The 15,754-nt window shown below is 51.0% G+C and overlaps 1 protein-coding gene across 1 annotated transcript in view; it reads right to left on the reverse strand.

The window, feature by feature from the left end:
* TET3 (tet methylcytosine dioxygenase 3) overlaps positions 1-15,754 on the reverse strand; it is a 151,026-nt gene that overhangs the window by 55,520 nt on the left and 79,752 nt on the right. The window contains exon 3 of the mRNA XM_054018084.1: positions 512-3,173. Coding sequence (XP_053874059.1) covers positions 512-3,173 — 2,662 coding nt within the window. The remainder of the gene's footprint in view (positions 1-511; positions 3,174-15,754) is intronic.

The following is a 15,754-nucleotide window of genomic DNA, read 5'->3' on the forward strand; positions in this document are numbered from 1 at the left end:
ACGGGCTGAGAACCACTGAACCATCCGAGACAGATGACACATCTCTCTCTCATACCTATTCTGCTACTGATGTGGAACCTTTAAGTGTGCTCACGCATGCACCTCTCCCCCCGCCCCCGCACCGCAGTTAAATGTCTTTGCAGTTCACCTTAAAATAATTGCAATGGATTCCAGGATATCCCACAAATCCTGATTGGGAAAACAATCCCTGTTCATCACTTTCCAGCTTTATTTTGTCCAGGATTCTTACAAAGATGCTAGAATCCTTGTATATTTCCTCCTGTGTTGCAAACCTGTTCACTTATTTTTCCCATCAGAGTGAAATTCACCCCTTGCGCAGAGGATCAACACAAGACCCTACATACCACTCCAATCTGTCTCTCTCTCTCGCGCACACACACACACACACACACACGCTCCTTCTGCAGTCTTTATTTAGCCCAAACTCCCCCCACAGCCTAGCAGATCCAGATCAGGCCCTTGTAAGCTATGGAGAAGTGGTTTCACTTACCCACGCAGTCGCAAGTGGGGAATTCCGCCTGAGCCCGCTTGGCTGGGGTGTCCAATAAACTTTTTGTTGGCGTATCCAAGTATTTCAAAGGAGATTCCAAAAATCCACTGAGGGTTGGCGTAAACGGCACGTCGTTCTTGGTCGGGGTCCCATCTAGGTAAGCAGCATCCGTGTTTTGGTTTTCCTCGGAGTAAAAGCAAGTGGTTGACACCACGGTGATAGCACCAGAAGATTCTATTTTAATCTGCTTGGGGGACCTAGCTGCAAAGGGGTTCTCAAAATGCTGACCCATCCCGGGCGACAGCGAAAAGCCTTTGGATCCCACTTCGGGAGCTTCAGCCAGGGGCAGCACTCCATCTTCGACAGCTGGCACTTGGAGGGTTGAGTCTGAGCCCCCTGGCAGTTCTGGAGAGTGGCTCAGAGAAGACGACTGGTGGGAGAGAGGCTGGGGGGGCAGCCCGTCAGTGAGCGGAGCCGGGAGGTCAGAATTCTGCAGGCTGAAATTTTCCCCAAACTCCGCCTCGAACTGCCGGATCAGCTCCTCCAGCTTGTCGTCCACCATGAGCGAGTTCTGGGCCGGCAGCGGGTCAGACGGGTTTAAGGGCTTGTGAGGAGCTTGGTCCTGCCCGTCGCCGGAGGGAACAGCAGAGCAGCAGGGCGCATAGCTGGAGACGGGAGTGCCGGGCGGAGCAGGGTGGCACGCAAAGTTCTGGTGAAGGTGATGCTGGCGGTTTTCCTCTGGGCTCCCTTGGCTGAGAGCGCCCGTTTCCTGAGTGTTGGGAGCCTGGCTTCTGTCGTCCAGCTGCTTTTGCAGTGGAGACTCTGCAGCGGAGCTGGGTGTGAATAGTGCAAGAGGCGGGGGTTTGACAGGGGTGCCGGGGAAAGGCTGCTCAGTCTGCATCTCTTCCGTTGGGAGCTCAGGGGCGGTGGCTGAGTGAAATCCTTCCAAGCTAATTTGCCTCAGGGGCAAGAACAGTGGTTGCGAATCCTTCTGCTTGGACTTCTTGATCTGGACTTGCTTCCGGAGTGGCTTGACCTGGGGGGGTTTGTCGGGCTGAATTTTCTTCTTCTTCTCTTTGGCCTGCTTTTCAGATGGCTTCGGAAGCAGGGCCTGAGAGCCGGGAGCCCACCAGTTGGGCAGCTGGTCCTGTGGGCCCGGCTGGGCCAGGTTCTGGTCCAGGAAGAGATTGCGCTTATGATGGAGGTGCTGCTGCAGCACCATCTGGGTCTTCTTATGGAAGTCTGTTTCTTGCAGCAGCTGCGACAAGTGCTGGCTGGGGGCCAGCTTGGGATGGCCACCCCCGGCTTCCTTCTTCAGAGGCGGGACCAGCGGCTCTTGCTTCAGCTTGACGGCTTTGACCTTGTTGGGCATTGCTTCAGGCCTCTTAAACACCGACTTGATGTAATCGTTGGCGCTGCCCAGCAGCTGCTCCAGCTCAGCCATCGGGTCGCTCACCAAAGAGGCGGGCGGGTCGGAGTTGAGCATCCACAAGTTGTTTTTTGGCTTGGGTCCTTCATCCCACGGCTCGGGAAATTCCAGTTTCTGGGGGGTGGAGGTGAAATTGGGGAAGAGGCCCGCTGGCTCCCGGGGGGCGCTGGGTTCGAGGATATACTGGGGGTCCGCCGGCTGCCAAGAGGACTGCGTAAGGGCCCGAGACGTCTGGAGCACTTTGTGTCCGCCGTAGGGTTGTGCGTTCTGGCTCTGGTACTGCTCGTTGCTGGATGTGGGTAGCACCGGGGGTTCGTCTGGGCTGAAGGGGGACGAACAGACCAGCTGCTCCTTGGAGGCGAACGACACGGATGGCAAGGGGCTGCCGGGAGTGGCTGGAGTCACCCTGGCCGGCGGCGGGAGAGCAGACGACAGCTGGGTCAGGGCTTCTATGGCGATGGCTGTCTGGAGGCTAATGTTCTTCTCCTTGGCGATGTTCAGTGCACTTTGGGAAAAGGGGAGGCCATCTGAAGGGCATGGCTTAAGCGTCTCCACCACGGCAGGCACCTGATTGGGAGTAGCACCTTTGTCTAAGGGCTGGTGGTGGGCGTCGCTGAGATGCTGGGATGGGCGGGTCTGCCCCTCCCCAAGGGCCGACTTGATCTTCTGCTCCAGCCACTCCAGGTAGTCGGGACACTCAGGGCCGTCACAGTTGCAGTTGGGGGGCTTCATGCCGTGCTTGGCCAGGGTCAGGGCAGCCTTCAGGGCGTTCAGGTCCTCACCTCCAGGGACGCCGTCGGGCTGGGAGAGCCCTGGGTTGCCCGCCCCTCCCCGGCTCATCTCCAAGTTGAATTTCTCATACAGCTGCGTGCTCAGCAGCGACGGGGACCCGGTGGCTGGCATTCCGTAGGAAGACATGGCCTCGGCCACGGCGGAGAAGGCCACCAGGTTCCGAGCATCCTCCAGGTTCGCATCGTTGGCAGCGTCCCCCCGGCCCGGGGCCGGAGCGCTCTCCCACTTGGCTTTCTCGCTCGAGTGCCGGGCGACAGGCTGGTTGGAGAGCCAGCCGTCTGTTTCCATTAGCAGGGCACTTCCCCCAGCCTGCTGGCTCCCCCCATTCACCAGGCTGGGCCCGCTTCCTTCCTTCAACCTTCTTTCTTCAACATAATTAATTGGCCCTTCTTCCATTTGGCCTGTTTTGGGTCCATCAACTGGGTTGCCCTCCGAACCTGTCTGAGAGGATGGAGAAAAGCAGAGGGTAAATACCCACATAGTCACCCTGGCACCCCCAGACCATCCCTCTTTTAGGGTGAAATCTGCCCCCCCTCCCCCAAGAGGGCCAGCAGGAGGCCTGAGTGGAACTAACGATGGGAGCGCTGGAGTAGAGCAGACGCCAGCTTTTTAACCATAGTGCCATCTGAGGCCTTGGCTGCCTGTAAACTTGCACTGGTTTTGTTAAACCCGTGCAAACCCCCGTATGGATGCTCTTATTCCAGTTTATTTCACCTTACCTGACAGTGATTTCCAATCGACTTAATCTAGACTGGAACAATCCTGGTTTGAATTGAAATCAGAGCATCCACACGGCATTTGGCACTGGCTTAACCACATCGGTTTAGGCTAAACAGGTGCAACTCTGCGTGTGGACAAGCCCTGACATGCTCACGGCAAGTCTATGGCAAAGGGGTTAAAACACGAGTCCCTTGTCTATATTAGTGCTCCCAGATGCACCGGCGGTAGCAACAATGGGAAATGTTAAAGATCTAATGAAGACTGGGCGTATGACTGGGATCTTCCCAGGAGCAAGGTGCATACCTCGCTAGACCATCCCACTGAGCAAACCCTTTTAAAGGCACAAGCCTCACTCACCTTCCCCTGCTCCTTTTGTTCCTTTCCTCACTGATTCTAGCCTGAAAGATACCTGCTTGGATCTCTTTCTGCCTCTCTGTTTCCTTTTCCTCTGCTCCATCTGTTTCCCCCTCTCTGCCTGTGTCGCTCAGCTCTGGGAAACGTTATCACAGAATCGGAAAAGTTAGAGACAGGAAATAGCTATCAGTGCGGGTCAGCTAGTCCATCTCTCAGCGGCCAGGTGCAGCTCCCTCTGGACTCTTTTCAAGTGCTTTTCTACCTCTGGCTAAACAGTGGCTGGAGGGTGGCTTGCAAATCTCCAATGTCTGCTCTTTACCTCCACTCTCCATGGGTTGGTGAGTGAAACCAACTGGATGGAAATGACTAGATTACATTCAGGGCGACGGTGGGTTGGGCTCACAATGAAGATTTACGACTTATGTGGAACAAATTTGGACGGTCTCTGTCCCAGTGCCTGATGGACAGGGGCCATGTCACAAAAATCGCCACCAGAACCAGTACCAATTGGCTCCTTCATTAGCAGCCTTGGCAGAAGAATCAAAAGGGCCATATAGAGCAAACTCGCTTCTTAGCTTCAGGCTAAAGTCAGCAGCAGAGGGCAGCTGGTGCTGCAGCTACCCATGTCTGCAGTTCTGATCAAAGCATGGACAAGGCCCAAAAGAGAGAGGTTTGAGCATGTAGGTCAAGAGGCTGCTCTCTGTTTGACCCCAACTCTAGACCTAGCTGGGAAATCTATTCCTGCTGCTGTAGTCAGCACCCTGTGCATTGCATGTGTGAAAGTCCAGATACAAGCCAGTGGGGTCTCCGGAGTGGGCCAGTTTATTGCAAGTGGAAGCAGAGTGACTAGCCGCATTAACAAGTGTCAGCTCACAAGCCCAGAGTGCCTGGCATGCGGCATTCCAGCATCGCAGACTTCCTAGCGATATCAATCACAGTGCCTGCACAACTGGCCCTGGGGCAGGGACACAGAAAGCCCTAGGGTGATGCAATATATTGGGTAGGGGACATTTTAAGTCTGCTATCCAGTCTGTCTTGAGGAGAGGTGGTTGGAGTGGATCTCCGTAAAGGCAACGCAAGCAGCGTATAATACTCTGCACTTACACGGCACTTTGTGTCAGCAGACTTCAAACCGTTTGTAAGCGTTCTTACCTCCAGTTTACAGATGGGGAACTGAGGCACTGAGAGATTAAGGGCTTGTCTATACTTACGCGCTGGTTCGGCGGCAGGCAATCGAACTTCTGGGTTCGATTTATCGCGTCTTGTCTGGACGCGATAAATCGAACCCAGAAGTGCTCCCCGTCGACTCCGGTAATCCTGCTCGGCGCGAGGAGTACGCGGAGTCGACGGGGGAGCCTGCCTGCCGCGTCTGGACCGCGGTAAGTTCGAACTAAGGTACGTCGACTTCAGCTACTTTATTCACGTAGCTGAAGTTGCGAACCTTAGTTCGAATTGGGGGGTTAGTGTAGACCAGGCCTCAGTGAAGTCGGAATCAGGAATAGAAATAAGCTCCCCTGAGAGGAGGCAGCGTGGTCTAGCAGATAGATCACTGGTGTGCAACTCAGAAGACCTGGGTTCTATTCCCACCATTGGCCTGCTGGATGATCTTGCGCAAGTTACTTCACCGCTCTGTGCCTCACTTTCCCCAGCTAAACACAAAAGGATGATAATACTGAACTGCTCTGCAAAGGGGTTTGAGATCTACTGATGGAAAGCAATACATGCATTATTGTAATGCCCAGACGTGCTCTATCACCCCACACTGACTCTTAATCCTCATTATACCCTTAGGAGGTAAGTTTCATTGCCTCCACCTTACAGATGAGCAAACTGAGGCACAGCCCCAAAGCCTAAATTTCCACTCATTCTGGCTGCTTGATTTTTTGTAGGGGGCCCAATCTGCAATACCTACAGCCTGATTTTCAGAGGTAATGAGCACCTGAAGCTCCCATTGACTTCAACTGGAGCACTGGGTGGTCGGCACCTCTGAAAACCAGGTATCTCATGTTGGGCACCTAAAAGTGGAAGCACACAAAATTAGTGGCCCCTGCAAAGTGACCTGGCCAAGGCCACACAGGAAGTCAGTGGCAGAGCTGGGAAATGAACTAGGGCAGTCCCTACCTACTGGACCACAGCTTCCATTGTGCAAGCACCAGGAACTCTTTCTAGATTGTGCATATACATACGGCTCACCCACTGTCTATAGACATGCAACTCTGGAATACAGCCACCTCTACCCAAGGGAGGCTAAAATGCACTGTTTCAGGAGGGTAAGTTGAGAATGAACTTTTGCTATTGAAACAACAAGGGGATTTTTCCAGAGGCTCAAAACAATCCCCCAGGAAATCACGGCTCACTGTAACAACCTATTGCACAAAGCATCATGCAATCCCCACAGCAATTCCAAGAAGCAGAGCCTTTGGTTAGGGTGCCCGTTAACTGTAACTTACGAGCCCAATTTGGAAAACGAAATGCATGCTAATTCAAGGGGGTCTATTTCACCTGTTCGTGCAGATGTATAGCTTCCATTCTTTGCCTCTGGGCTGAGCCACGTCAGTTTAACCTGGCTTCTACCAATGTCACTTATATCAATCAGGGATGGGTTTAAGCTAAACCAAATTAACAGCGTCTATACAGGGTTTTGCGCCAGTTTGAGTAAACCAGTTTAAACACCAATAAAAGTTAAATTGATACTACTTGTGTGTGTGTAGACAAGGCCTCACCTGGTGCAAATTTGCATGCAGACAACCCCTAATTTTATCTATGGTGCCCCTCACTCTAGCATCTGCCTGTCATGCGATAGGCACGGATTTCACACTCAGCCCTTACATCTCAGCATTAACGGTGGGGGAAGAATAGGCCCCTTAGGAGATCTGCCGACTGGAGCATGCTATTTTCATGACCCAACATTCTCTTGCCCCGTGGTGCTATTTTTAATCCACTCTATCGCACATTTAACCAAGGCTGAAAGGAAGTGAGGGGCTGGAGAGGTGGGATGCGAGTTGATATTTTTAGAAGTTTTGCTGATATCAGGAGAGCTTTCTGAATGCTAAAAATACAACAAGCCTTTTTGGAAAAAGAGCAGTGGGGGCTAGAGTGCCCCATCTCCTAAAGTGGTCTGTTTACCAGCACTTGGGGACAAGACTTTTTATATGGCCACTGTCAAGTGCAGTAGCTGGAACTCCAGATTAATGTACTGTAGGGATCAGTACTGAATCAGCTGGGGGACAAACCAGAGAGGACCTATCTGCTCAAAGTACAATAGCTTCCTATGTGATCCTGCGAGGAGTTGAGGGCATCCTTGTCTCCTTTGAAAAAACTTTTCCAACACAGCAAGAACGACATTTGCAACACTGATGCCTCCATCCACCCAAACACCGTCCACCAGTAAATAAAAAGTAGAAACCAATAACAAACAAGCAAATCAAATCCTCAAGCGGAACTTTTTACCCCAAAAGGGAAAAGTGCCCAATTTCACGAAGTCCATTAGTGCAGCAGTTTTCAATCTTTTTTCATCTGCGGACCCCTAGAAATTGTCAAATGGAGGTGTGGACCCCTTTGAAAATCTTAGACAGTCTCCGGATCCCCAGGGGGCCGCGGATCACGGGTTGAAAACCACTGCACTAGGGACAGCATTATAACTACTGCTATTGATTGTGTACGGAAGGTGCTCAAATACAACGGTGATAGGTGGTAGAATAAAACCAGCTGGAAGGATCCCTACTAAAAGGCAAACATATCCCTGTTAACAGACTCATTTTCCACAAAACATTTCAAAGGAAACTAAAAACATTTCACTCAATTCAAAATTTGCTGAGGAACTTTATTCAATTTTTCATGTCAATGAAATAAAAAGACCCCAATCATTTACATTCAAATTGAACATTTTCTTCTCCCTTTTTTCCACTGGAGTAAAAAAGGGGGAGGGAAAACCACATTGAAAACATTTCGTTTTGAATTGAATCAAAATGAAATTTGTCCTTTCGACAAAATAACTTTTTTTTCCCCCTGCGGAAAATTCTGTCTTGTTCAAAAAAGAATATTCCTGCCCCCGCCCCCAAAAGAAAAAACTTTCTGACAAAACAATACTGACTGCTCTAGTGAAAATCCAAACTGGTATCTCTATTGCTCTATTACCCCAGCACAGCAGTCACTGTTGCTGGGAGTTATCAGTGACCTACACGGATTTGGCATTAAAGGTCTCTAGGCTGGGCCCTCTGTTTGGCAAGTGCTCATGTTATGGGGAGCATACAAATCCCAGAAGTGACTCCTAGAAATTACTGTTAAAATGAGGGCGGTGTAATGCCATGGGCTGAATTAAGGCTAAACAAGGCCTATTCCCCCAGTGATTCAAACCACCCTCCCTTTTAGCTGGACAGATTTTTCCTACCCCTGGAGCAAATCTTCCTCTGCCAGCACTCCTGGTGATGGAGCCGCACCTTGAACCTCCTCCTAAACAGGCGATCTCGGGTGCTGCGCTGCTGACTGCCCCTCTGACTCACTGCCCCGGATGCCAGGATTCCCGAGTCTTCCCTAATCCAGCCCTGTGCCGTGTAGAGATGATGGTGGGGGCATACCATGCTGGATGCCAGCGCTGGACAGGAAAATTCTTGCAGAGGTTTTAAAGTACGGGGCATGTCTGTACATTTAATAACTGATCAGCATTCAAGCAGCGGACCCCTACAAAGCACCTTTAAGGCAGGAGGTCAGGGAGAGAATGCTAGTGTCCCCACTAGCTACAGGCACAGGGCAAACATCCTAGAGCATGTGCATTTTTATGAAGTCTGAGTATTTCTAGGTGGAAACTGTTTGAAGGCTGATTGCAGTAGGCGGACACTCCACTTGAGTTCAGGCTTCTAAACTGCAGATAAGCATGTTGCTGACTACAGAAAAAAGCTGCATAATGAAATACGGGCCACTCCCAGCTAGTCAAGAGACTTTCCTGCCTGAGAAGTCGTTCAAGCTCAATCCTGCATACAAAACGCCTGCTGAGTTCAGTGGGAGTTCTGTCCGAGTAGGTGCCACAAGTTTAGGCCATAAAGGTTTCAGGATATTCTGACATATGTAACAAGACCTTATAAGGTTAAACACACACAAACCTGGCATAGATCAGCAAATCTCCACTAACATTGGATCTCTGCTGATCTACGCTAGCTGAGGCTCTGATTTCAACTTGAATGGGGCTCAGATTTCAACTTTAAAGGAACAGAGATTGAGGGTTTGTCTCTCTCTCACGCTTTGGCAACGCACCTATAGCTTTCCAATACCAACAGCGCTTCAATGAACTGAACTAAAGTGAACTGCCTGGAAGCGGCGTACCTCTTCTTGGTACAAGCAGCACCTAAGCTCTCTCTAACTAAAAGCTTAAATTCTTTTCTATTTTGTTTTTGCAATTTTTGACTGTGCACAACAGCACTTTGCCTTGTCGATTTCACTATTTTTCCACCAGCAGTCAGTTAGCAAGGTACAAACCAACAAACTTCAAAGACCCTTATAAACATCCACCAGGGGAAGAGGAAACTACCCTTGTTAAAAATCCTTTGGCATGGAAATTTTAAAACAAGATTTTGGGACATTCAAATTTGAAAGGGGAATAAATGGAAATTTTAAAAAATGAATTTTAAAAAAATGAAGCTGATCATTTCCCTTTAAACAATCATGTTTATTGCCTCTCGTCCTGCAAACCCTTATTCTCCAGAGCAGACCCACCATGGACTGCAAGCTAAAAATGATCAAGAATGCAAAGAATCTCATCTATTATTATTTCTATCATCGTAGCATTTTAGGAGCACTGTACAAACACAGAACAAAGAGATGACCCCCACCCTGAACAGCTGATAATTTAAGTGCTGCTTCTTAGAAACACCAATATAAGCCCTGACTTGGCCATCCAGACCTGGTTAGTAAAATATCTAAGCCCATCCTTAAAGTGATGGAACCCTCCCACTACTATATTATTATCCCCACTTTACAGCTGGGGAAACCAAGGTAGAGGGCCTGATCCACCGCTAGCACAAACAGGCACAAGCCTAGTGAAATCAGTGTCCACAGGGGGGTTGAATCTGGTACAGGGAGATCAACGGCTTGGAATCTAGCAGAGTCTTTGATGCAAGCACTCTCTTTTCCAGGGCATTGTCTACTAGGGGAAACAGAAATCGCTCCTGCTCCCACATGGAATGACACTCCACAGCCACACAACAGAATCTGGAACACTGAGAGTAACTAGTTCTCTTCTCCGATGGACCCCCACTGACCTCAACCAGTCCCTTGAGTCTTACACTTTGTAGTTTATATTTGCAGGCCTTATAGTGAAGGGTTTGGGTAGCTGAAGCCCCCAGCCTACTGTAGGTTAGCTGCAGTGGAAACAACTGCTGGGCATGCTTCTAAAGCACTCCTGCTAAGATGATGTTTACACTACAAGCTAGGGTGGGTCTCCCCTGCTCGTGTACATATACTAGCACTTGCTCACATCCAGCTAGTGCAAGTATAAACAGCAGCATCGCCGCAGTAGGTAGCGTGAGTAGAAGCAGCTTAGCCATGCCACTGACAAAACTATCGGTTTCAGGCGGGTACGCGATCAGGGAATCACACCTCTAGTTCACAGTGTAGACATAGCCTAAGCGTAATCTACTCGATAGGGCACTGGAGTGGGAGTCAGGAGATTGGAGTTCTGCCACTGACCTGCTGTGTGACCCTAGGCAAATCATTTCACTTGATGCCTTTGTTTCCCCTCCCACCCTATGTCTGTTTAGACTGTAAATTGTTGGGAGCAGGGACTGTCCCCTGCTATGATTTACAGTGCCCAACACAACTGGGCCCTGATCTTGATTGTGCCTCTAGATGTTACTGTAAAGATGATAAAAATAAACCTGAAATGGCCACGTTCTCCAGAGATACAGAGAAATTCTCTCCCCCCAGTATAGCTAAGTTCTAAGTAGCTCTGGAGCATGTAACGTAGTAACCCCCAACTCCGCTGCCAGGAAAGAGGAGGGGACCTCATGGGACCAGAATTCCAGCATCTGAGGGCATGTCACTCAGGTGGGACCCTAAGGGTATGTCTACACTGCAATAAACCCCTGTGACTAACCAGTGTCAGCTGATAGGCTTGCGGGGCTCAGACTGCAGGGCTATAAAACTGCAGTAAAAACGTTCAAGGTCAAGCTGGAGCCCGAGCTCTGGGACCCTGCAGGGTCTACCCAGCAATTTTATAGCCCCACAGCCCATGTCAGCTGACAAGGGTCAGGTGTGGGTGTTTTACTGCAGTCTAGTCATGGAACCAGAGAATCGTAGGGCTGGACGGGACCTCGAGAGGTCATCTAGTCCAATCCCCGGCACTCATGGCAGGACTAAGTATTATCTAGGCCGGGGTGGGCAAACTTTTTGGCCTGAGGGCCACATCTGGATATGGAAATTTTATGGCAGGCCATGAATGCTCATGAAATTGGGGGTTGGAGGATGGGAGGGCTTTGGCTGGGGGTGTGGGCTCTGGGGTGGGGTTGGGAATGAAGGGTTGAGGGTACAGGAAGGTGCTCCGGGCTGGGGCTGAGGGGTTCTGAGGGCAGGAGGGGGGATCAGGGCTGGGGCAGGAGGTTGGGGCACGGGAAGGGCGTCAGGGGTGCAGGCTCTGGGCGGCGCTTACCTCAAGCAGCTCCCGGAAACAGCGGCATGTCCCCTCTCCAGCTCCTACGTGTAAGTGCAGCCAGGCAGCTCTGTGTGTTGCCCGGTCCGCAGGCACCGTCCCTGCAGCTCCCACTGGCTGCTGTTCCTGGCCAATGGGAGCTGCGGGGGCAGCGCTTGGGGTGGGGGCAGCGTGCGGAGCCCTCTCGCTGCTCCTACGCATAGGAGCCAGAGGGGGGACATGCCGCTGCTTCCAGGAGCCGTGCTGAGTGGGGCAAGACTCTGACCCTCCTCCCCAGCTGGAGCACCAGAGCGGGGCAAGCCCCGGACCCCACTTCCTGGCAGGAGCTCGAGGGCTGGATTAAAACATCCGGAGGGCCAGATGTGGCCCCCAGGCCATAGTTTGCCCACTACTGATCTAGACCATCCGTGACAGGTGTTTGTCCAACCTGCTCTTAAAAATCTCCAATGATGGAGATTCCACAACCTCCCTAGGCAATTTATTCCAGTGCTTAACCACCCTGACAGTTAGGAAGTTCTTCCTAATATCTAACCTAAACCGCTCTTGCTGCAATTTAAGCCCATTGCCTCTTGTCCTTTCTCAGAGGTTGAGAACAATTTTTCTCTCTCCTCCTTGTAATAACCTTTGTGCCTTCTCATGATCTACACTGCATTGTAAACCTGGACTTGGGTTTGAGACCAACCCCTCCTACCATCTACACACAAATCTGTCTGACTCTGGTCAGCAAGCACTCAGGATCCACGGGGGAGTGAGTGGGTCTCAGCCCGAGACCAGCTGAGACTCGTTTCCAAGCACTGTCATTTTGCAGTGTGGACACAGATCAAGCTGCAGACCTGAGTCAGACGGTCTGCATGGCACAATATGGATGTGTTAGCATAGCTGTGAGACCCAGGTCCAGCAATTGTAAGACCAGGTTTACGATACAGTGTGGGCTTGGAAACACTGAGTCCTCAAGCTTGGGTCCCACAGACCCCAGTTTACAATGTAGTGTAGACAGAACCTAACTGGCCTGCAACTCCCACGAACCTGACTTTGTTTCACTGTTTATTCAAGGAGCCTAGATACTATGGTGATGGGCACAAGCTAAGGGATAGGATATGATGAGAGAGGAGATAACTAAAAGATAAGAGGATGGCTGGCTGGATAATCGGGATCTGATTTGATTGTAATTAGGTTGTAAACTCCTGAGAGCATGGACAGCAGTGGACCATGCTGTCTGTCAGCAATTAACACATAATAGTAAATCACCATCACTTGTCTCTATGCGCACATACACACATGAATTCTCCATGGCACTCTCTGGAGAATACACGGTAGGCAGCAATCCTGCCCTGGACTGAGGGCGTCTCACAGGGCTTTTCCACCTCTGCATGTGTCTGACTGCAGGGACATACGGTGCGGAGGGCACATCTGGAGTCAACCAAATGCAGTCTGCAAAACAAACAAGAGGAGGCCTAGGCCCCCCTGGCCTGAAGTCCTGCCCATCCAGTGCTGTAATCCCCACAGCTTCCCCGACAGTCAGACAGAAACAGACAGGGGTTTGCAGACAAGGGGTTTTTGTGACCTAACACGGTCTCTGAGGCAGTCGGTTTTCCTCCCCCTTAATCTCCAGATTGTGTTTCCCGCGGCCGCTCCGAGAGCACGAATCCCGCCCAGACAAAGGAAGCACTGCAAAGGCGCCTCCAACTTAGCATCCCTCCGAGGACTGGCCCATTTTCTCTTTCACTAGCAGTGTTATTCCAGCGGGCTGAGCACATGGCTAGCTTCGCTGGAGCGCCCTGTCCTCGCCTTACAGGGAGAGAGAAACTGAGAATTGCCACCACAGACAACGACAGGGGAATGCCGCTGGCATCAGGATTCGGGTACTGAGAACCGATGAGTCTAACACCAGCGCGGACGAGGACTCCTCCTGTAACCTCTAACATGTAATATGTGAACCAGGGATAACAACGCTCAGGAGGAAGTTCCAAGGCTGAGGTCTCGTCTACACACAAGTTTGCTCTGGTCTAGTTGAACCAATGCAAAACCTCCACATGGGACACTCTTACTTGATTTAGTTGGGGATTGGTCCTGCTTTGAGCAGGGTGTTGGACTAGATGACCTCCTGAGGTCCCTTCCAACCCTGATAGTCTATGATGCTATGATACTTGGATTTAGTTCCAACCTGTTTCTAAAATGAATCGAAATAAACTGGATTAACCTGAAATAAGAGTGTCCACATAGGTATTTGTGCCGTTTACCTAAGGTGCCACTCAGTAGGTAGACGATCTCCGCACGCGTTAGCTTGCGGCAATACTCTGTAACTGAAACACAGTCTCCACACACTGAGTGCTATCTGCAGGAAGGGCCAAGTCCTGAGGGTCTGAACACAGAGATTAACCCTGATCAGAGAAATAATGAAAAACCAGTTTCATTCCACGTGTGGATTTAGAGCCAGGCCGAGCGCCCTGAAAATTTATTGGCAGGGCACATTTCCCCCCGCACTGTCTCTTTGAGGGGGCGAAAGAACCATCTCACCTCATGGCTCATTCACCCTCAAGCCTCTCTGCCAAGGTGAGGGCCTATTAGAGCTGGAGCAAGTGAGACGCCTAAGCCCATTTCACCTACAGTGGAACCATCTTTCCCTCCATCTTGGTACGTCTATTGCCTGTGTGACCACCCCACTGAGTGCTTCCTGAACGCGATCCTCACGCCGCTCCCTGTGAGGTCAGGATTCTCAACCCCATTTCACATCGGCAATACTGAAGCCAGGAGCGGGGAAGAGACGGAGGCCTTGTCCACACTTAGAAACACCACAGAAAGCAGAGTGTTTCCGTGTAGACACTACCTACGGCCTACGCCAACGGGAGAATCCCTCCCATCAGCATAGGTAATCCATCTCCCCAAGAGATGGTAGCTTGGCAGAATTATTCTGTTGACCTAGTACCAGTTATACAAGCAGCTAGGTCGGCATAACTACATCGCTCAGGGATGTGGGAAGTTTTCACATCCCTTGGCGACGTAGTTAGGCCAACCTAATTTTCTAGTGTAAATTTACACAAAGTCTGTGGCCGAGCGAAGCCTCGGCTTCCTGAGGCCTAGTTACGAGCCAGTCTTTGTATCCTCTGGCTAACAGTGTAGGGCTCAATTCGACCTGGGACTGAGCAGCAATTTCCCTCCTCACTAATTCCCACTACGCCCCAGTTCTTAGCCCCAGTCTACACCTAAATATTAGCACAACCTAGCTACACCACTCAGAGCTGTAAAAATATCATGCCCTGTGTTACGCAGTTAGGTTGACCAACGTCCCCACCCCCTGGCGTAGACTCAGCTAGGTTGATGGAAGAGTTCTTCCGCCCACCTAGCTACAGCCTCTCAGAAAGATGGATTAACTACATCAATAGAAAAACCCCTTCTGTCACTGAAGTAAGTGTCTACACTGCAGTGCTAGGTTGGTGTAGCTGCAGCTATGCCAGTAATGCAGACTAAGGTCTGGTCTACACAAGGGGGGGGGGGGGGGGGGATCTATCCAAGATACGCAACTTCAGCTACGCGAATAGTGTAGCTGAAGTTGAAGTACCTTGGATCGAATTACCTCGGGTCCACACGGCACGGGATCGACGGCCGCGGCTCCCCCATCAACTGCGCTACCGCCGCTCACTCTGGTGGAGTGCCGGAGTCGACGGTGAGCGCGTTCGGGGATCAATATATCGCGTCTTAACGAGACGCAATATATCGATCCCGGATAAATCGATTGCTACCCGCCGATATGGCGGGTAATGAAGACGTACCCATAGGCTTCGTTTCGCGTCTGAGATGCCTTTCCAATTCACTTTCCCTGAGAACAAAAACGGCCCCACTTCAAAGTGAGACTGGAGCAGTCAGTCACTGGCCAGTATAAACAATCCAAGACCTGCTGTGACCCCATAACAAGGAGAGGCCAAACGAGGTAACTTCCCACCCGAAAGGGACAGCCAGTCCCTTCGGAAATCTTCTAAATACAGCTCCAACCAAGAGGGCTTCTTCAAAGGCTGCCCTGTGTTTTGAGAGAGCCCTTAGGGGAAGGGTTCCGTCTCCCACGTTCCATACGGTACTCTAATGCGACACAAATGTCAGTAGCACAAGAAGTCTGTTCTCCCCCCCACACACACCCTCACGCACCAAGGAGACATCTGACAGCAATTTCCCAGGCTGCCGGAGGGACCCGTCTCTGAGGAGACCATGCCATTTTGCCTCCCCAGGCCAGGAGCGAGATAGCATCGCATTTAAGAAAAAAAACAACAAACCAAACAAGGTCTGTGTTCCCAGCAGCGAGGTTGCTGGACCCAGG

The sequence above is a fragment of the Malaclemys terrapin genome, chromosome 2 (assembly GCF_027887155.1).
Source record: "Malaclemys terrapin pileata isolate rMalTer1 chromosome 2, rMalTer1.hap1, whole genome shotgun sequence".
NCBI lineage: Eukaryota > Metazoa > Chordata > Testudines > Emydidae > Malaclemys > Malaclemys terrapin.